The 22,888-nt window shown below is 39.6% G+C and overlaps 1 protein-coding gene across 3 annotated transcripts in view; it reads right to left on the bottom strand.

Annotated features, from left to right (window-relative positions):
* Positions 1–16,926: 16,926 nt before the first annotated feature.
* Positions 16,927–22,888, bottom strand: part of GPR45 (G protein-coupled receptor 45) — an 86,839-nt gene continuing 80,877 nt past the window's right edge. For all 3 annotated transcript variants that reach the window (XM_043996612.1, XM_043996613.1, XM_043996614.1), the window contains one exon: positions 16,927–19,930. In XM_043996612.1, the coding sequence (XP_043852547.1) occupies positions 18,532–19,653 (1,122 nt within the window). In that variant the 5' untranslated portion in view covers positions 19,654–19,930 and the 3' untranslated portion in view covers positions 16,927–18,531. The remainder of the gene's footprint in view (positions 19,931–22,888) is intronic.

The raw sequence follows: 22,888 nt of genomic DNA on the forward strand, positions 1-22,888 counted from the left end.
CTAAAACGACTAACAACAACAATCTGTGAAAGTAGTGGCCACACCAACACAATCACAGATCCTTAATATTAATTTTCACATACATATATAGGCTTTTGAATAGGCATTTCTATGTCACTAATATCCAGGAGTTCAATAACATTGTTAGTGATATCGATGCTAATAATGACATTGGTGATAAAAAGTATCACAAAAAAAGAGCATCAGGAGACCTGGGTTCAATTCCTTGTGCTTTAGTTTATTCCTGTGTGACCTCAAACTGCCAGGTACTACCTTGGGGAAAGACCAGAAGATATGATCCTATCAACTCTTAAAAATAGCTTTTGAAAGAGGAAGATAATGTTAGAGGTCTAGTTCAACTGAAGCTCAGAGAGATTGTGATTTTCAAAGGATCCACAGAGGAAGGATTCCAACCCAGCACTGTCCTGACCCCTCTCCCTTCCACTCCAAAGTACATAGGGCTGTGAATTTTCTTTTCTTTTTTTTTAGTGAGGCAATTGGGGTTAAGTGACTTGCCCAAGGTCACACAGCTAGTACGTGTTAAGTGTCTGAGGCCGGATTTGAACTCAGGTACTCCTGACTCCAGGGCCACTGCGCCATCTAGCTGCCCCAGGGCTGTGAATTTTCAAAACTGCAGGCGAGTCCAAAGTGATGAGAGCAAGTATGTCAACTGAAGTTTTAAATGCGTCTGGTGGTAGAGGCAAGAGCTGGTATCTGAATCAGTTAAATGGGCTGTGACTGGTGTATGGAGTAATTAGATATTAACTAACACCTCATTTACTCTGAGCAAATCTGTCAACCTTAGCATTTTAAATGAAAATGTATGGCAGTAAAGACCATATGGACCAGGAGTCCTTTCACCTTTTTAAAAAAGTTAAATGGCTTCAGTACCAACTAAAAGCTTGTTAACACATTGTTGGGAGACAGGCCACTTGGATTAATGAAGCCTGGTTTTCTATAGATTGTATTTTGAGAAGTGAAATAAACAGCCATCATTCAGTGCACAGAGTAGGAAATACCTAAGAGGAAATCCTGTGGCTGTGAGGGATGGAGGCACCCTGCACAGCCTGATTTAATAAGTTTCCTGGTCACAGGAGATCAGGCTAGCAAGGCAAAAGGTATTCTGCCTGGATCTCACTCTGTGATCTTTAAGACAGTTATGCAAGGATTTCTAGGCATCAGGTGCTAACATTTCCCTGGAGTGTGGGCTTTCTGGGAGGACGAAGAACATTCTCTTCTTTTTGAAACAGCTGTCAGGTACTGCCATCAGGGAAACATTTCACTGTCATTTAGATTAATAGTGACTCACACCTTAGACTTGGTCTTTGAGATGGTAAGTAGACAGGAACAAAACCAGGAAAAAAATCTATAGTAGAAATATATTGAGGCAGTCACATAAGCAACAAGATGGTAGACTAGACATTTTCTCTGATCTCCACATTCTCAGACCTCTCTAAAGCAGAAATTATGTACCAGAATAAAGCAACTTCAGCTGTTTCCATGGTCTTGGGCACCCAGAGTATAAAAGGAAGGGAAAAAACCCATCCAAACTCAGCACCCCTTACCCCCAACCGTCTATGCTCAAAGCAGACCCAAGACAAAAGACTGGCTTACATCAAAACACACTCTAGTACCCTATTCCCCCCTCCCTCTTTCCAGTGCAGTAGAGACCCTGGCTCCAGACTGTGGAAGTTTGCTCAAGCCTTGATAGCCAGCCTGGCCATAGCCCTTCAGGAGCAAAAGCCTGACAAGGGCTGCAACCCAGAAGCACTAATACTGCAAAGTTCTGAACATCTGGTAATGGGGAAGGCAGGCTCTGAACTGCTGCTGCTGGGCCAGAAAACAAAGTGAGTGGGACAGGATCCTGTGCATGTGGGCAACTGTGCAGCACTCCACCAAGTCATAGGGAAAGCACGGAGCATCCACCTGGAGCCAATTTTAACCACCAAAAGTCAACTGGGGCAGAGACCCAGGCTGGTAACCTGTGAATTGCCTAGTGTGAGAGGAAGCTGAGATGCTTTGAGATTCAGGGAAAGGAGCAAGGAATTGAGTGATAAAAATAAGGGAGAAAAGAAATATATTGATGCAGGTACTACCCTCTCTGCCTTAGTGCCTCTCAAACCCCATTTTTTTTTTTTACTATTTTCCTTCTTATTTCAAACAAATCCTACCTTTTAAAGGAGGCCTTTCCCTGTCTCCCTACCCCTTCCCCCATTGCTAGTGTCTTCCCTCTGAGATTTCCTTTCATTAACACTGTATATATCTCATATGTACAGAGTTTTTTCACATGTTGTCTCCCCCATTAGAATGTGAGCCCCTTGAGGGCAGGAAGTTCTTCTTGGTTTTTTTTGGGGGGGGGAGGTTATTTGTTTTGCCTTTTTTTTTATCCCTAGCACTTCACACTAGTAACTAGTGTGCTTCGTAATTCATAAATATTCTTCACTAACAAATAAATGCTTCGTCACTAACAAAAATAGAGGTAAATTCTTAAAGCCTTTTTGTTGTTGAATAGTCATGTCCCACTCTTTGGGCTTGTTTCCCAACAATGTGTTAACAAGCTTTTAGTTGGTACTGAAGCCACTTAACTTCTTTTAAAAAGGTGAAAGGACTCCTGGTCCAGATGGTCTTTACTGCCATACATTTTCATTTAACAATAGCTGATATCCATAAAACAGTTTAAAAGTTGCAATTAAAAGTCTCAATTCATGTACTGGCTTTCTTTAAGTCCTAACCTTATAGAAGGAATAGGAAGTATTTTATAACTTCCTTATATAGGAAGTCTTCTCTAACCCTTCTTAATTCCAGTGCTCTCGCTCTTTTGACTATTTCCTATATATCCTGTTTGTAACTTGCTTTGTATATATTTGTTTGCATATTGTCTCCCTCATCAGAATTTAAGCCCCTTGAGAGCAGGGACTACCTTTTTGCCTCATTTTGTATCCCAAGCACTTTGCATAGTGCCTGACACAATTACTTTGTGCTTTTCAACATTAGTTGATGGATGCACTAGCCATTAGCTAACATTAACTTAGAATCAACCACTCAGATAATTCTGGGGCAGCTATTTCCTTTGCTGTTGTATGAAATAGGGCAATGAAGAGGACCTGGTTTTCTCAGCCTCTGAGGTAGTAAACATGCTCTGGGTGCCCTTGTCATTCTGATGCTTAGTTTTCTGATTGCCTGGAAGACAGAGGTATTACTGGAGAGGCAACATGATGTAGTGATAAGCATCCTGAAGAGACAGGGGTTCATCTCATAACTCCAAGGACTCATGAGCTGGTTGATAGCGGCTAAGTCACAACCTCTTGGGGCACATAGTTCTTAGTTTTCTCAATACCTGTTGGACCATAGGGGTATTGTGAAGATTAAAATAAATAATTTAAAGTGGTTTACAACTCAAACTTTTTTCAGGATATCAGATATTATTATTATTACTAATGTGGTTATTGATGAGAAGTCTTTATCAAAACATTAATAATAACAGGCAATCTATCAAAATTGTCCCAGTACTTTTCTCCTGCTAGGAATATGAATACAAAAGAAAGATCATTCTTACCCTCAAGAAGCTGACTGTTACACTGACTATCCTCAGTGATGTTGTGGTTTTAAACAGCCTAATTTTGAGTTAAAACCTGTATGCAGAGTACTTGAAATATGGATACGGATATGAATGTTTTGTTTATTTCAGTTTCTCCATAGGGGAAGTATGTTTGTGCCCACTTAAGAATCAGACAATTTTAAATCCATCCATTCACTTGCCTGAACTTAAAACAAGAAAGGCCAAACTATGCTCTCCATGGTAAATGATAGGATAATGCATCATATTTATATAGGGATTTAAGATTTGCAAATGGAAACCTCTCCTTTGATCCTCACCACAGCCCTCTGAGGTAGGGAATACTATTATCCTTATTTTCCAGAGGTGGAACTGAGTCTCAGAAAGGTCATACAGCTAAGAGAATCTTAGGCAGGACTTCCTGACCCCAAGTCCAACGGACACTATTTATTCATCATTTCAAGCTCTCTGTAGACAGCTTTAGCAGTAGTCACTTATGACCCACAGCCCAGTCCTTGCCTTTACAGATCTTAGAAGGTGAATGGCACCCGGAGTGTCTTGAGTGAGAATACAAAGGAAATACACAAAGCCCATGAAAGAGGTACAGGCTTTCAGCTTTTCTTCCTCACTATTTCTGCCCTACTGTCCCTTCTTGGATACAAGCAAGTGGCTTAAGAAGTAGAGAAGATGAGGCAGCTAGGTGGCACAGTGGATAAAGCACCAGCCCTGGATTCAGGAGGACCTGAGTTCAAATTCAGCCTCAGACACTTGATACTTACTAGCTGTGTGACCCTGGACAAGTCATTTAACCCTCATTGCCCTGCCAAAACAACAACAACAACAACCCCCCCAAAAAAACCCCCAAACAAACAAAGTAGAGAAGACCCTTGGAATAAGAGAATGCTAAAACTGGAAAGTATTTTAGAAATCATCAGTTCCTGGGAGTCCCAACCTTTTCAGTTCCCCTAACCTTATAAGCCTTATTCATATGAAAGGAAATAAATTCTAGAGTTTGCCATGTAACTGCAAATAAGAAATTGAATAGATTAATTTCAATAGGACAATATAATTATTTACTGTTAGGGCAGCTAGGTGGTGCCTGGCCTGAAGTCAGGAAGACATGAGTACAAATTCAGTTTCAGACACTTACTAGCTGTGTGATCTTGGATAAGTCACTTAACCCTGTTTGCCTCACTTCCTCATCTGTAAAATGAGCTGGAGAAGGAAATGGCAAACCACTCCAGTATCTTTGCCAAGAAAACTCCAAAATGGGGTCACAAAGAGTCAGATACAGCTGAAACAACTGAACAAACCCTGTACCTCTTGACAATGTCACACCCCGACTAGTGATAGTGATATCCTAGGTTGATAACCCTTTATCTAAGCCAAAGCTTCTTAAACTATGGGTTGTGACCCCAAATAGGGTTGAGTAACTGAATGTGGGGGTTGCAAAAAATTTTGCAACATTAAGAGGTTATTTATACCCATTTTATATACCTATATACCAGGGGTTGCATAACAATTTCTCAGGTGAAAGGGGGTCACAAGTGTAAAACGTTTAAGAATCCCTGATCTAGGCAACCCTTAATTTCTCTATCTGGGGAAACTGAGCCTCAGACACATGCTTAAGGTCCATAAAGCCACAGTGCATTGCTTGCTGCAGGTGGTGGAGGAGGCACTGATGAGGAGAAGCCGAGATATTTCATAGTTCATCCAGGGATGAACAATGTTTCATCACATTAAGAGGGTCCCAAGTCTTCCACAGAAAGCACCTGCTTACATTGCTGTGGAACAACCTTGCTGCTGGTGAATCAACTAATGCATTTCTGCACCTGCACAGCAGGGCTGTGTCCTTGGGTAATCTTGTCTGGAGCAGACAACATTAAGGGTTCTCTAATTATACTTGGAGGTGTTGATATACCAACATGGTACATAAGATGTAGCAAACGTGTTGTAAACCCATTATCATATCTGACATCATAACTGTAATTTCATGCAATTTGATATTGGAGATGAGTGGGGACAGTGCCAATTTTCCATTCATGTTCAGTGCTTGCCTAATGGTGCAATTTTCAGATATTTTGTGTTTATATAAATACTAGAAGAAAAAAAGCTTCTTGCTCTGAAGCAGCTGACACTGAGTAGAGGCCTTTTCAAACCTGAAACAAGAGTGTCCGAAATGTGTCTAATGGGCTGGAATCTACTGCAACCTGGCCATGGTGAAAGGTTCTCTCTTGCCAGCAAATTATTTGCCTTGAGGAGGCAAATTCACTCTTCTTGGGATGCAGAGTAAATGAGAGAATTACCCAATTGGTAAATTACCCTGCTTCATCTCTGGGTACTGCTCAGAATGGTTAGTGATTTACTTCAAATTTACTGCCCCAGGTTCACATTGATTAAAAATATCCCCTTAGGCCAAAAATGGATCTGAAATTGCCTCCAGCTCATGTCAGCCAGATTAGGGACATGTCATCATTCACTGAGACAATCTCGTTGAGGGTTAATGTGGTAACTTTCTTCCTCTCTCCTGAAACTGAGAGTGCTCTGGGGTCAGATCTTAAAAAGACATTTATAGTTATTATCAATTTTCAGGGAGAGAGACAGAGACAGAGAGACAGAGACAGAGAGACAAAGAGAGACAGAGAGAGAGAGAGAGAGAGAGAGAGAGAGAGAGAGAGAGAGAGAGAGAGAGAGAGAGAGAGAGAGAGAGAGAGAGTTTTTTCCCTAAGGTTCTTAGGAAGTTGGTAACAGATTTTGAAAGGAAATCTATAGCAAAGCATATGAATATGTGGCTATTCAATGGGTACAATAAAAATTTCAATTTACCAGCAGCCTCACCCTTAGCATTCTTTTTTCTTTTTTAAATAAAAGTAATTTATTATTTTCCAGTTACATGTGGAGATCGTTTTCAACATTTGTGTATATAAGATTTCCAATTTCAAATTTTTCTACCTCCCTTCCCTCCCTCCCCTAAACAGCAGCTAATCTGATATAGGTTTTTTATATATATGTATATATATAATAACATTAAACAAATTTCTGCATTAATCATGTTATAAGAGAAGAATCAGAGCAAAAAGGAAAAACCTCAAAAAAGAAAAACAACAGCACCAAAGACAAAGGAAATAGTATGGTCTAGTCAGCATCCATATTCCACAATTCCTTTTTTCCCCCTGGATTTGGAGAGCCTTTTCCATCATGAGTCCTTTGAAATTTTCTTGTACCATTGGATTGGTGAGAAGAATCTAGTCTATCACAGTTGATCAACACATAGTGTTGATGATACTGTGTATAATGTTCTTCTGGTTCTGCTCATCTCACTCATCATCAATTCATGCAAGTCCTTCCAGGTTTCTCTGAACTCTTCCTGCTCATCATTTCTTACAGCACAATAGAATACCATTACATTCATATACCACAACTTGTTCAGCCATTCCCCAATTGATGGACAACCCCTCAATTTCTAATTCCTTGCCACCACAAAAGGAGCAGCTATAAATATTTTTGTACATATGGATCCTTTTCCCTTTTTAATGATCTCTTTGGGAAAAAGACCCAATAGTGGTATTGCTGGGTCAAAGGGTATGCACAGCTTTATAGCCCTTTGGGTATAATTCCAAATTGCTCTCCAGAATGGTTAGATCAGTTCACAGTTCCACCAACAATGGATTAGTGTTCCAATTCTTCCACAGCTTCTCCAACATTTATTATTTTCCTTTTTTGTCATACTAGCCAATCTGATAGGTGTTAGGTGGTACCTCAGAGTTGTTTTAATTTGCATCACTCTAATCAATAGTGATTTAGAGCATTTTTTCATATGGGAATAGATAGCTTTGATTTCTTCATCAGAAAACTGCCTGTTCATATCCTTTGACCATTTTTCAATTGGGGAATGACTTGAATTCTTATAAATTTGATTTAATTCCTGATATATTTTGGAAATGAGGCCTTTATCAGAAATACTGGCTATAAAAATTGTTTCCCAGCTTTCTGCCTCCCTTCTAATTTTGGATGCATTGCTTCTGTTTGTACAAAACCTTTTTAATTTAATGTAATCAAAATCATCCATTTTGCATTTCATAATGTTCTCTATCTTTTGTTTGGTCATAAACTGTTTTCCTTTCCATAAATCTGAGAGGTAAACTATTCTTTCCTCTCCTAATTTACCTATGGTAATCACTTTTTATGTCTAAATCATGTACCCATTTTGACCTTATTTTAGTATAAGGTGTAAGATGTTGCTCTATGTGTAGTTTCTATCATACTATCTTCTAGTTTTCCCAGCAGTTTTTGTCAAATACTGAGTTCCTATCCCAGAAGTGGGAGTCTTTGGGTTTATCAAATAGTACATTACTAAAGCCATTTACTACTGTGTCTCCTGTGCCTAAACTATTCCATTGATCCACCACTCTATTTCTTAGCCAGTACCAAATAGTTTTGATGACTGCTGCTTTATAGTAAAGCTTCAGATTTGGTACAGCTAGTTCACCTTCCTGTGTACTTTTTTTTTTATTAGTTCCCTTGATATTCTTGACCTTTTGTTCTTCCAGATGAATTTTGTTATTATTTTTTTCTAGCTCTATAAAATAATTTTTAGGTAGTCTGATTGATGTGGCACTGAAAAGGTAAATTAATTTAGGTAGAATTGTCATTTCTATTATATTAGCTCAGCCTAGTAGAGACTTTTTTTTTTTGCGGGACAATGAGGGTTAAGTGGCCCAGGGCCACCCAGCTGGTAAGTATCAAGTGTCTGAGGCCAAGATTTGAACTCAAGTCCTCCTGAATCCAGGGCCGGTGCTTTATCCACTAGCTGCCCCCTAGTAAAGACTTTTTACCATTTTCCAATTGGTAAGTATAAGGGAGTTTGGTTATATGGTACATTTAGAGTTCTTCCAGCTCTAAATTCTATAGTCCTGTTCTTAGTATGCCCCTTCAAACTTATACAACTCATATCTACACCTACATTTTACAAAATGATGATCAGTGATGGTCAGAGTATTGACTAAAACTTCATCTCAGTCTACCATTCTCTCTTGCTTCCTTCAAATTGCAGCCAAAATTCCAGCTTCTACAAGAAGCCTTTCCTGATCCTCCTTCATGGGAGTGCCTTCCCTCTCTGATTAGCTCTAATATATCCTGTATATAGTATGCTTATATATAGTTGTTTGCACATTGTCCTCATTAGACCATGAGCCCCTTGAATGCAGAGACTGTCTTTTGCCTTTCTTTGTATCACTAAGGCTTAGCAGTGTCTGGCACATAGTAAATGCTCAATATATACTTATTGACTGACTAACAGGTGGAAAGCAGCTTGAAATCATTTAGATTAAATTATGCTCATCCCTTTTTAACTTTTCCCCCCTTTTTTTGAGGCAATGAGGGTTAAGTGACTTGCCCAGGGTCACATAGCTAGTAAGTGTCTGAGGTCAGATTTGAACTCAGGTCCTCCTGAATCCAGGGCTGGTGCTTTATCCGCTGCCACCTAGCTGCCCCCTCCCCCCTTTATACTTTCTAGAGGAAAAAATAGATTAATATATTTTTGAAGATTTTCAATAGCAAAGGTATTAATAAAGGAATAGAGTGAGTCAGGAAAACTAGGTGTAGTCCAGATTTTGCCTCTAACTACCTGTGTAACCTTGGGCATTTCACTTAATTTATTTAGGCTTAAAGGATGTAAAATGAGGGGATTCAACTAAATTGGGGATTCTTAGCATTTTTTTTGTCACAGACTCCTTTGTCAGTCTGGTACTCCTCACACAAATGTTTTTAAATGCACTAAATAAAATAGATAGGAGTAAAAAAAGACACCAATTATATTGGAATATAGTAATTAAAAATGTATTTTACTATTCATGGACCCCAGGCTAAAAATCACTGGGATAAATGATTTCTGAGATTTCTTCCAGCTTCCAAATTCTGTGATTCTATAAAAAATACATTTTTACTGAATCCTTAAGCAAAAAAATTGATTCAACCAGAATACCTCATACTCCAAGCATTTTATTTAATCAAGGTTTTATTATTAGAGGCATTTTGGCATGGTGGATAGAGAGCTGGCCTTGGTGTCAGGGAGATCTGAAGTCAAAGACTGTCTCTGCCACATTCTGCTTAAGTAACCATAGGTAAGTTATTTAACCTGTCAGTGCCTCCCAGTCAGTCTTTCAGGTTTATAAGTTACAGATATATTGTTGACCTTTATAAACAAGGGAATTTTGGTACTATAAATTCCCTATATTGACTAAGTCACAACAAACAAACCCACTCTCTACTATTAATGATGAAACATGACACTCAAAACTGATATGTGTTTAATTAAAGCAGCTATTTTGGGGGGGGGTTGGGCAATGAGGGTTAAGTGACTTGCCCAGGTTCACACAGATAGTAAGTGTCAAGTGTTTGAGGTCAGATTTGAACTCAGGTTCTCCTGAATCCACTTTATCCACTGTGCTTCCTAGATGCCTCTAAGGCAGCCATTTAAAAAATTATGCAGTGGCTCTCAGTTGCCTTTTTTTTGGTGGGAGAGAGGCAATTGGGGTTAAATGGCTTGCCCAGGGTCACATAGGTAGAAAGTGTCTGAGGTAGAATTTGAACTCTGCTGACATCAGTGCAGGTGCCCTATCCACTGCACCACCTATCTGCCCCCCCCCATTACCTTTTGAATCAAAATTGACTGTGGAGTCTAAGATCCTCTGTTTATCAATCAATCAATAAGCATTTATTAAGCACCTACTATGTGCCATTGAGAATGAAGAAGAAGGCCCTCAAGGAGCTTTCAATATAACGAGGAAGTCAACATACAAACAACTATGTGCAAACACTCTGTATACAGGATAAGTTATAGCTAATCTTAGAGGGAAGGCACTAGCATTAAGGGTGACAGGCAAGGATTTCTTGTAGAAGTTAGGATTTGAACTGGGATTCTCCCATTTTGGTCCTTGCTACCTCCCTCCCCCCCCACCCCCAATTTACCTCATCTTGGTCTTTTGTAGTTGTTGCTCTCTGAGTAAACATGTTCTCATAGGATTTGCCACCTCCTCCCTCCAGTGCATCATAGTCTCTGTTCTGACTCTTTGGCATTCCTCCTCTCCCTCATGGCCCTCTAAATTATGGTGTCCCTGTTCTTTACAATTGTTTTTTCCTGAAACCTTGCCACACTACCACCAGCTGGCTTTGGCACTTTGTTAGGTGGGTCTTAAAAGGCTAGCAACTCAGAGCAGTCTTTTTCCTTCCTAAACATTGGACATTTAGTTACAATATTTCTCATTAGTCTCCTCCGTTTCCAAGGCAACCACTCTGAGTCAGGTTCTTATCTTTTCTCACCTAGACCATTCCAGTAGTCCTTTAACTGCTCTTTCTGATTCCAGGTTGTCCCTTCTTCCAGCTAAACGTTAGAGGCTCATAGGATCAGATTTAGAGCTGGAAGGGACTAATAAAGTTCAACCCTCTTATTTTACAGGTGAGGAAATCAAGGCACACAGAGGTTGAATGACTTTCCCAGCTTTTAAGTTTCTGAGGCAGAATTTGAACTTGGATCTTCTTGACTTCAAGTACAGTGCTCTATTCACTAGACTATGACTGCCCAAGTAAATTTCCTAACAAAGACTCTCTGATCTGGGTAGCATGGTCAGTGGAATGCATGCCAGCCTGAGAATTAGAAGACCTGGGATTTCCTAGCTCTAATATTTAGTAGCTTTGTGACCCTGGGCAAGTCACTTAGCTTATCTGAGCCTTGGTTTCTTCATTTGTAAAAAAGAGATAATAACGCTTACACTATTCATTTCACAAAATTCTTATGAGGAAAGTGCATTATAAACCTCAAAGTGCTATAGAAATGAGTTATTATTGTCATGTCCTATACTAAAAAAAAAAACTCCACCAAACCTTTGATGGTTTCTTATTACCATTAAGGTATAAATTCCTAATCTTTTCATTCAAGGTCCTCTAGAGAGACAGCGGCTCCAAACTACCTTGCCAGTCTTGTCTCTTACCCTTCCCCTTAAAGTAGTCCACACTCCAGCCAAACTAGGTTATTTTCTACCCCTCATTCTTGTCCTGCCCTCTCCTATCTCCATGCTATTGCTTATTCCACCATTCCTGGAAGGGATTTTCCTTAATCTCCATCTGCTGAAATCTCTGCCTTCCTGCAAATCAGCCACCTCAGGTACTATCTCTTCTGTGAGACCTTCCCTCCTCCTTCGCCCCAGCCGAAAATTCTTCCAGCCGTTTGCCTGGACTGCTCCTTTACACTTAAATCATTTAGTTATTTGAGTATGTAACCTGAGTCAGAAGTTTTCCCATGTCATAAATGACTTGGGTACATTTGGGGGAATTTCTCCCATCTCTGGCTTATGGTCGAAACCCAGAAAATGTGGGGTCTTCATTATATGACAACACACATTTTGTCACCAATTCCCCTTGTGAACATCTGGTTCACAAAGCTCCAAGAAGAAAAAAAGGTTATTTATAGGTTGAAGAAACTAAATATGGTTTTTATCAGAGCTAAAGAATAATTGTGACCCCAGTCAAGAAGCATCCTTTCCCCGGAGATCTGCCTAGCCTTAGTCACTTACAATCTGGCTGGGCATGGTACCCAAGACTCAATCCCAGCTGTAGTCTCTCAGCATCCAGTGCCCCCTGCAGTTCTCCACAGTTCCCAGCAGGTGGCATCACTAGTCCTATTTTCCCCCCAGAGAAAAGCCATTCTCGTGGGCATGACACCTCAGTACAACTGAATTGAGCCTATCAAAGTTCCCTTGGTACTTTGACATGTCAGTATTGCAACTCTGGATGCTGTACCAGACTGAAAAACCGTCACTCCAAAGTCTCTTCATTGCACACAGTTCCCACTGACCTCTGACCTCATACAAAAGTTTGCCCAGAAGGTCTGTGACATTCATCTTAGAGCTGGACTCCACCAGGGAATTGAAATGAGGACAAGGTGAAATCAAAATCTGATGTTCGCCTCTCCTTGGCACCCAGGCAGAGCATTTCCTGCCCATATCTGCACTTTCTATAGTCTGGAAACTTGACAAAACAGCTCAATTACCTTCAAAGTTAGTCCAACAGCAGATTCATTGGTTTCCTTTGCTTTTGATATTACACCCTGCTTTTTCTATTTGTAATTAGTAACTCCAATATCCACAGTACTTTAAGGGTGGAGGAAGAAACTAAGGCTGATGGAGGTTAGACGACTTGCTCATGATGACATAGCTAGCTAGTCAGTGCAGAGAAAGGAGGGGGAGTTCCACTGAGGCACATTTATTAAGGCTCAGTGTTACTGCATAGCAATTAGTTGTCTCAAAAGTGGAACAGTCAACCTCAAGTGATTGGGGGTTCCCCTCAATGGAAGATAACCACACAGATTATCTATCCACTTGCCAGCAATGTTCTAGAAGATCCCTGATTATGGACAGTTTGGACTAGGTGACCTCAGAGGTCCTTCCCTATAGTGCTCACTCTTACCACTACAAACCACACTGCCTGATTGAGGGACTTAGTCGGAAATGGGAACTGTACCTGACCAGGTGCCTAACAAACAAATGACCTGAGTACTGGGGAAATTAAAGCCTGTTGTTCCTACATTTGTGTCTATGATGGGGGCAGGGGGGGGCACGAAAAAAAATGAAAACAAGAACCTTTTCTTAGCTGCTTACTTTACTTTTGAAAAATGTCCCTTTTTTATCTTGGACAGTGACTCCAGTGATCCAGAACCAAGTTTTTTCATTGTTCAGTAGAGTGTTTTTGTTTTTTGTTTTTTTAAAAAAGTATTTTATCTCAGCAAAATGCAGCAGCAAGGAACATGGCTTGGAGGTGTCACAGAGACTGAGAAGGTGAGAAAGGAATGCAATGGTGGGGGGCAGGGGGAGGGGTGAAGAATAAGCAAACCATCCTTAGCAACAATTGAACAGCCTGTTCTTTTGATAAGGCTTAAAAAAAAAAAAAACCCAAGGAAGGCATCTATTACATTTTTTTCCCCTCCAGAGATAAAAATCAGCGAAGAGGAGGAACAAGGAAGAAGAACAACCATTATCCGGATAGTAAGGGGGAGTTTGGGAGTAGGAACAGAACACCCAGCTTCTTGCTCAGTCATGCTGTTTAGGGTTTGTAGACATTGCCCAAAGCACCTTAGAGGAAAGATGCTGGCAGTGGGACTGCCTATCAGTTTTGAAAACAGAGAATGTAAGATTTCCAGGCACATCTGAAGTGCTGTTCATACAGATAAGTTAGTTCTTCCTGTTCCTAACAGGCTAATTAGGAAAAATCTCACTGTGCCCTGGCCACAGCTGGCTTATTCTGAGCGACTGGCATCATCTGATGTCACTGTTGTTCTCGGGAACATCTTGTTCTCTTCGGTCCTGTAAAGGGAAGAGGTAGGAGGGCAGGAGGAAAGAAGGATTGCTCAGCTGAAGTAATTATGGATACTGGTAAGCATGAAATGTGTTTGTTTTTCCTTCAGAACTGGCTTTTCTTAAGGAAATCCACATCCATTTTCCAAAATACTTCTTCTGCAAAGGGACCTGGGCTTTGTTGGTAGGAGAGGTGGGTTGGCATGCATTTGGTGTGGGGAGCAGGTGCTATAGAAAACCCCCAGTACTTGAATATGGCTACTTTTTTTCATTTTCCCAGACAGAAATACAAATATATTTTATAGCTGAGGGACCTGGGGCCCAGGGAGTGACTTTTCCAAGGTCATGCAGTTGTGATAAGCAGCAGAATTGACATTTGAACCCAGATTTGAAATCTTTCCACTATACCACCACATTGCAACTGTGATGAACCCACAGCAATTCAGTCTATATTTAACAGAATCACAAAATTTGAGAGAGGAAGGAAACTCCACTGTCTATCCCATACACAAAAGGAATCCTCTTCTGTAATCTCATGACAAATGCTATGTTATTCCATGGTGCATTGATCTAAGCATCTTATCGGGAAGGAGGGATGGCCTAAGAAGGGAACAAGCATTTATTAAGCACCTACTATATGCCAAGTGCTGTACTTAGCACTTTACAAATTTTATCTCATTTGATCAAAACCCTGGAAAGCAGGTGCTATTATGCTCTCCACTTTATAGTTGAGGAAGCTGAGGCAGACTGAGGTTAAGTGACTTGCCCAGAGTCACACAGTTAGTAAGTGATTGAGACTGGATATGAACTCTGATCTTCCTTATTCCAAGCCCAGTTTGCTATCCATTGAACTACCTACCTACCTCATATTAGTATCATAGAATCATTTTTAGATCAGGAGGGGATCCTAGAAGCCATATTGTCCACTCTTCTTATTTTATAGGTGAAGAAACTATGGGGGCAGCTAGATGGCGCAGTGGATAGAGCACCGGCCCTGGAGTCAGGAGTACCTGAGTTCAAATCCAGCCTCAGACACTTAACACTTACTAGCTGTGTGACCCTGGGCAAGTCACTTAATCCCAATTGCCTCACTAAAAAAAAAACAAAAAAAAAAAAACTATGAAGCAACTTGTTCAAGGTCACACAAGTAGTAAGTGGTAAATCAGGATCTGAACCTAACCCCTCTCACTCCAAATTCAGTGCTTCCCTCCCATTCCCTCCCATTTTTCCAGTTTCACTTAATCTGTTGTTTATCTGTATTAGGAAATTACCGAATTTGTTATTTTGTGGGAAATGTGCTGTTGTTCAGTCATTTCATTCACATCTGACTTTTCATGACCCCAGTTTTCTTTTTTTTTTCTTCTTTTTTTTTTTTTAGCGAGGCAATTGGGGTTAAGTGACTTGCCCAGGGTCACACAGCTAGTAAGTGTTTAGTGTCTGAGGCCGGATTTGAACTCAGGTACTCCTGACTCCAGGGCCGGTGCTCTATCCACTGCGCCACCTAGCTGCCCCAACCCCAGTTTTCTTGGCAAAGATATGGCAGTGGTTTGCCATTACCTTATGCAGCTCTATGAGGAAACTGAGGCAAACAGGGTTCCAGGGTTATATAGCTAGTAAGTGTCTAAGACTGGATTTGACCTCAGGAAATGAGTCTTCCTGATTTCAAGTCCAGTGCTCTATCTACTGTGCTACCTAGTTGCCCTGTGGGAAATGTTAGGATCTGATATAACACGTATCATTTGGATTGGACCTGCATACCAGGGTTAGATTTGAGTTTGTTTGGAGCCAATAACACAGTCTTATAGATGGTTATAGGACTATAATACTTTATTTAAGACATATAAAATTATTCCTTTGAGACATACACATTACTTTTAATAATATTTAACCAGAAACCACACAACACTGTTGAATACAAACTGGGGGTAATAAACCTTCTTTGCAAACATGCATATTTCATCTGGGGCTACCACCAGATACACTCCTTTAAGGACACAGAGAAGAAGGGGAAGCCCCCACTTCTGGGTCTCAGATACTATGTGTTACATGTGATCCTCTAGCTCTAGGGGACAGGGAGGGACTCAAATGTTCACCCACCCCATCTTCTGTCACTTTTACTGAACAACTAGACTGAATTCTTAAGCCCCCATCAAAATGAAGCCACAAGGAAAAACTGTCAAATACTATGTTGGCATTCAGGACAGAAATAGAGTTGAATTGATTTGAATACTTCATAGGGCAATGCTCCAAAGCAAAGGCGATCAGCCTTTTCTTTTTCAGCATATGGATGTTAATGCAATTGGTGAAAAAAGGTCTCAGCTCATTTCATGATGAATCCTATTTAAATAGATGAGACTAAATGAAATATCCAACCACCTCTTTATGGGAAATAATAATATGTAGAATGAGGAAATGGCCAAGGATTAATGCTTTTCTGCATGCTTTTCTTTATTCACAGAAGGGAGATAAAAAGGGGTAGACTATATTCCTTGGCAAGGCTTTAGGATGGAAGCTGAAATGTAAGCCCAAGTTTAGCTTTCTTTAGTTATAGGGCTAAATCTGGGCCATGATTATTTTGAGATCTATCTAAATTACAAATCATGCAAGATTTTTGACCCATTGAGTCATGGGATTTTGGCACCTGAAGAGATCATCTAGTTCATCAAACAAATGAGAAAGCTGATAACCAGAGAGGTTATATGAAGGAGGGAAATAGAAAGGACAGCAGAGGTATAGAAGATAAAAAGGGTTTAGAACACTGCCTCATGAGGGTAAGAATTCCATGATAAGAAGTCACTGTGCTAAGCAAAATCAATATAGCCAAGATTAGGAGAAAAGTAGGGAAAACTTTTTACAGTAACAGCAATATTGTATGATCATCAGCTGTGAATTACTTAGCTATTCTCAGCAATACAACTCTGAACACAACCAAGAAAACTCTGAAGGACTCATGATGAAAAATGCTATCTACTTCCAGAGAAAGAACTGATAGAGTTTGAATGTAGATTGAAGCATATATTTTTACTTTCTTTTTCTTGTTTTCTTTTTGGTCTGTGGTCTCTTTCACAATATGACTGATATGAAAATATGTTTTACATGACTGCACATCTATAACCTATATGAAATTTCTTCCCTTAATGAGGGAGTAAGGGTGGGAGGGAGAGAATTTGAAACTCAAAAAAATTTTTTAAATGTTTAAAAACTTTTTTACATGTAACTGGAAAAAAATAAAATATTTGAATGAAAAACAAAACCAGAAAAAAATTCGTTGTGCTATCCACACCTTCCATATGGTCAAGTGGAGAGAAAGGCATTATGGTATGTGCATGAGTATTCAGATAAAGCAAGTAAGAAGCTGCCTCACTAGGATAGATTCTATGACTTAAAGACCATTGTGTATCAGGAACTGAATACAAATTATTTCATTCTTTGTATTTGTACCTAACACAGTGCCTGGCCACAGTAGTAATAAATGTTTGTTGACTGATCTAAGTAGAAAGCTAAAAGGCTGTATTTGCTACTCAACTAGGTATTGGTTTGTAAATGTATACAATATGGCAACTCTTGAAAATGGATACTACATCAGTGATAAGAAGTTGGGTACGTTTTATTAATATCTTTTGAATACAAATTTAAGAGTGCTTGATCCTCTTCCAGATCAAAACAACAATGAGTGCTGCATAGGAGAAAAATGAAATTAAAAAGAAAAGTAATACCTTGATATCATACTGACCAGATTGGTTGCCTTAAGTATTTTTATATTATTACAATATGGCACCATAGGGTTTCTCTGGACAAGGATATTAGGAAAGAGGCTCTGGTGATAAAGCTAAATCATCTGAACACAATCTACTTGCTCCTCAACACACATACACACACAATACTTTCTTAAAATACTTGGAAGTTTTTATCAGACCATGTTACTTGTAAGGAATGAGTAACCCCACTTGGCTTTTTACCAGATTATAAAGTCCTTGAGAGCAAGGACTTTGTTTTATTAATCAAATTGTAGATTCACAACTAGAAAGGACCTTGAAGGTCATCTAGTCCAAAGCTTCTTAAATTGTGAGTTGCGACCCCACGTGGGGGTCACATAACTGAATATGGGGGTTGCAAAAAATTTGGCAACAGTAAAAGGTTATGTATACCTATCTTATATGCCATAAAAATGTCTCAGGTGAAAAGAGATCATGAGTGGAAAAAGCTTAAGGAGCCCTGATCTAGTCCAACCCTCTGATTTCATAGATAAGGAAATTGAGGCCCAGAGAGTTAAATGACTTTCCCAAAGTCATACTGCTTGGAAAATCAGAATTTGAACTCAGGTCCTCTTTCTCCAGATCTAGGACTCTCTTCATTCTACCACAAAATGATCTGTGTTCCCCCTCCAGTGTCTACCACAATGTCTTGCACACAGTGGGTGCTCAACATAGGTTTATTGAATTGAATTGAATTTGTTGAATGGTATCCTTCCCCAATTTGGGGCAGTGGGTCATTTAGCTGAATAACTAATGAAGACTCAGGACATAACACTAACCACAAAAGGCAGCCAACCTGCTATCACTGTTAGATGCTAAGAGCAAAAGCTAAATTTCTAGCCCAGTTGTGAGGTCTTTTCTGCCTGGTTCTTCCTTAAACTGCTGACTGATGCTCAGTGCAAACATAGATGGTGTTTGGATGGATTCTTCTCCTTGTCCGTCCAGGCACTTTGGGGAAGATCTTGAATGTTTTGGGCAGAAACTCAATGCAAGCTTCACGGAATTTCTTGATTCTCCAGCAGTAGATGACAGGGTTGAAGACAGACTTGAGGTAACTAAGCCACAGAACAGAAGTACTGGTGATATAGAAAGAAGAGCTGTAGTAAAACTTCCGGCTAAACACAGAGAGGAGACTGAATATGGTATGAGGCAGCCAACAGAAGGAGAAACCAACGAAGAGGATCAAGATAGTAGAGAAAGCCCTAGTTTTGAAGCTCATGTCAATATTCAGTGGGTGTGGCCGCTGGAGGCCCATCAGCCCTAGCTTGCTCACCTGGCTCAGGCAAAGACTCTCAGTGTGGTTATGGACCCTGATGGCATTCCTGCGAACAGTATTTAGGATACATAAATAGGAATAGAGCATGATGCTGAATGGCACAAAGAAAACTGCAACCACTAGTACCACAGCATAAGCCCTATCTGCTGGAAACTCTGTGTAACCCAGCACACACTGAGGAGCCCGGGTGGGCACTTCCACAAAAGTCCAGCCCACCAGGGAGGGAAATGAAATACAAAATGACAGAGCCCAGGAGATTGCGATCATCACTTTGGCCCTTCGGGGATTCAGTTTGTCCTGGCGCTGGACAATGATGAGGAAGCGGTCCACGCTGATAATTAGGAGGATGGCAACACCTTCCAAGACAAAAAACCAATAGAGCATTGCTGAAATACGGCAGAAGCGAGCACCAAAGTGCCAGTTCACAGTGATCATGGTGACTGCCGTGAAAGGCATACAGCACAAGGAGAGCATGATATCAGAAAAAGCCAATGTTGCCAGGAGCAGATTGATGGCTGAACGCATGGCAGGCTTCTGGTACACAATGAGGCAGACAATGGCATTGCCCAGGAATCCAACGGCAATCATTAGCATCATGACTAGTGCCAACAGAATCCTGAGTGGGGTGGACAAAACCACAGAACTGGATGCTGGGGACAGGCTGCTCATATTCAACAAGAGGGAATCATAAGTCTCAATGGAAGTACTATTGCAAGCCATCACTGAGAAAAATTTTTTGGCAGGCTAACAATGGTGGAAAGGGTTACCATTAACACAGTGGCAGCTGCCATTTTTGATCTGTTAGATGCATTGTTTGGTGGCACACCTATAGGTCTCTGTTAGGCCTTAAAAGATAAAAGCAAAGTCTTTGGGGAGGTTCTGTTTCATACATGAAAGGCTAGTTGGGAAGTGATATTCACAAATCATCGACTCGCAAGATTCTTTTTGGTGACAATTGATTGTAGCCTCCATTCCATTCTCTCCTGGGAACTGTGACCTGAAGGAAAGAAGAATGCAGAGAGGAAAGGAATTATTCTTTACAAGCACACACATGTGCCAGCTGCTTCTTCTTTAGTTTAAACCCATTCTGAAAACAACAGTGGAGAGTGGGGGAGAGAGGGAAGATTTATTTCTTTATTGACATTTCAAGAGTTGTGACAAAGCTTGATATGCCTGGGTTTTATTTGGTCTTTGGGAAGTACCATAGAAAAAGGAGTCAATGGCCCTCTTACTTCAAAAGGCTGAAGTGGGGAATTCTTTGTAATGAGACTTTATACCATAATCTCCCTGAAATTGGACTGGTAGAATGAAGTCCCTGTTTGGCAGAGTCCCAGGTTGCTGATGGCCTACTCAGTGAGGTCTAAAATCTGTCTTTAGAAATTAGGCTTTCCAGATTTGGGAACTGAACTTGGCTCCTCTAAGGCATGGAAAATGCTTTCAAGTGAATTCCCTTGAAGCCTTTAAAAATAATCTGTTAATTTTGACTTTCTTTTAGAATATATTTAAGTAGTTTTATATAATGGTACAAAAACACTGATTTGTAATAGGTACAGTTTTTTAAATTTTTTTATTTTTACGTGTCAACCCTCAAGGTTTATGGTTTGGGTCACATTTTGACTTATGTTAGGCACATTCTGGATTCAAACTATTGTTCCAGACCTATGTCACATTATTATTCCCCCTTACTCACTCTATGTTTCAGTCAAACTGGCCTATTTGTGGTTTGCTAACCCAACATTTAATTTCTTGCCTTGTGAATTTCTACAGACTATCACCCAGCACAAGGATACTCTCCTTTCTTACTCCCTTTATAAATGTCTAGATTTCTTCAAAGCCTATCTCAGGTGCCATCTCCTACAGGAAGTCTTCCCTGATCTTCCTACTTGGTGTTTGTGCTTTCTTTCCTTCCCTCTCCCCCCATTACTTTTGTTTTTATTCTGGATGCATTTTGTATCCACTTATCTGTATCCATATTGTTTCTGCCAATAGAACATGAACTTCTTAAGAACAAGGATCATTTAATTTTTGTTATTGTTTTCTAGCATCTAGCACAGGTGCCTAATACCTGGTTGTTGCTGTTTGTCTTTCCTTTCAAAGAGGACCAATGCTATCATGGGGTGAAATTGAATCAACTAATATTCTAATTTACAAAAATTACCTTTAAATCCTCCCACTGTCATTGACTTATCTGGTTCATTTTTAATAAGGGCAGTTATCACCTGAAAACACAAGCCTGTTTAGAGAATTCAAGATGTTTTTGGTCACTTTTTTCTTATTTTTCCATGTTCAAGGATTAGAAATTAATATTCATTTGGCAAACTAGACCTATTGTTTTTAAGGTTGGAGGAGCTTTCAAGGACTTTGCAAAGCAAGATTTACTATGAAATCAATTTGTAATTCTTTCAAGGTGCACTTAATTTAAAATGAGCATCTATCAAAATAAAAACGATTGAAAGTTGTTTTAGGTAAGCCTAGAATTTGGCCATATTTTCTCTTTTTTTGTAAGAAAGAAAAAGAAAAATGGTTGGTAGTCAGAAATACTACCATATTTCCATATCTCTGTCATTAAGAAAGGACTGTGATTTTTTTTCAAATACACAGTAATAAAAACAATACTAAAATTTTACCAAACTTGGATAGAATTCTAAGGATCAACTTAGTCCCAGAGGAAAGAGAGGAAACATACCTCTCTGTTTTTGATCGAAAGGTGGTATGCTACTTGTGGAAGGTTGAATATGCAGGGTATTCTAAAAAAATCTCACTGCAGTTTTAAGCTTTAATAGTTGTAAGACTTCTGGGATGCCAAGGATTTAACAACTTTAATAGCTTAAAACTGCACCAAGACTTTTTTGGACACCTTGTATAGGCAAATGAGGTTGCTTTGTTCCTTAAGTTTTGTTCAAATTTTTGTGTATTATAAGGAAACATTCAATTGTGATTTGGGGGTGTACATTTGGAAATCATTTTGATGTTAAAAGGATTGAATAAAAGTAACTAAAAAAATAAAATTAAGATGACAGAAAGAAGAAATAAAATAAAATTAATTGGGATTGCATCAACAGCTAAGTCATTATTTTAAAAGGGAAAAATATTCATGGAAAGCCTTGGGGAAGAATTGATGGGTAGGATTTGGAAAAGAGGAGTAGCATGGGCTTGGGAGTTTGTAGAGTCTTGGAAAGACGCTTCTTATCTAGCATGGAAAACTTAAATTTGGTCAAAGTAGTCCTAGCAAGAGGGCATAAGGGCCTGAACTAAGATGGGGACAGTGGTAGCAAAAAGGGGGGAGGGCATAAATTTGAAAAACATTATAGACACATTATAGACAAGACTTAGCAAAGGACTGAACGAGAGGAATGAGGATAAGGGAAGAGGCAACATCATCTGTAAAGTTTTGAGTCCTGGCATCTGTTCTATGTAATGATTACAGAAATGTAGATTTTGGAGGGACACTGAAAGAGTGTTTAATCCAAAACGCTGCTAATATTCTTTCCTCTCAGGAAGTTCCTCCCTATGTCTGATCTACAGCCTTCTATCCGATATAATGTTGACTCATCATAGTTGAGAATTACAAAGAACAATTTAATGTTCAACAAAAGTAGCAAATATTGTGAGAGAGATTTTCTAATTAAAGATATTTTGGCTTCTGTGAAACTAATTATTTTTTAAACTTCAATTTAGAATTTTTGTCACAGACTTCCTATTAATAGCAAACTCGACTAAAGCTTTGACACACTTCAGGTCAAAGTAAATAAATAGGAAGGACTTCCAGAAACTTGGCTGAGTAAAGCTTCCAGTAAAGCCCAGGCCTTCTGTCTAACAGCCCCCAAACAATGAGAAATACCTCCCTCACCAAAGGGAAAGAAATGATAAATGAAAGAGAGAGAAACAAAGAGTCAGAAAGACAGAGATAGAAGAGAGAGGCAGAGAGAAGGAAATAGAGAAAGGGAAAGATAGA

This window comes from Dromiciops gliroides, chromosome 3 (assembly GCF_019393635.1).
Source record: "Dromiciops gliroides isolate mDroGli1 chromosome 3, mDroGli1.pri, whole genome shotgun sequence".
In the NCBI taxonomy this organism is placed as follows: Eukaryota; Metazoa; Chordata; class Mammalia; order Microbiotheria; family Microbiotheriidae; genus Dromiciops; species Dromiciops gliroides.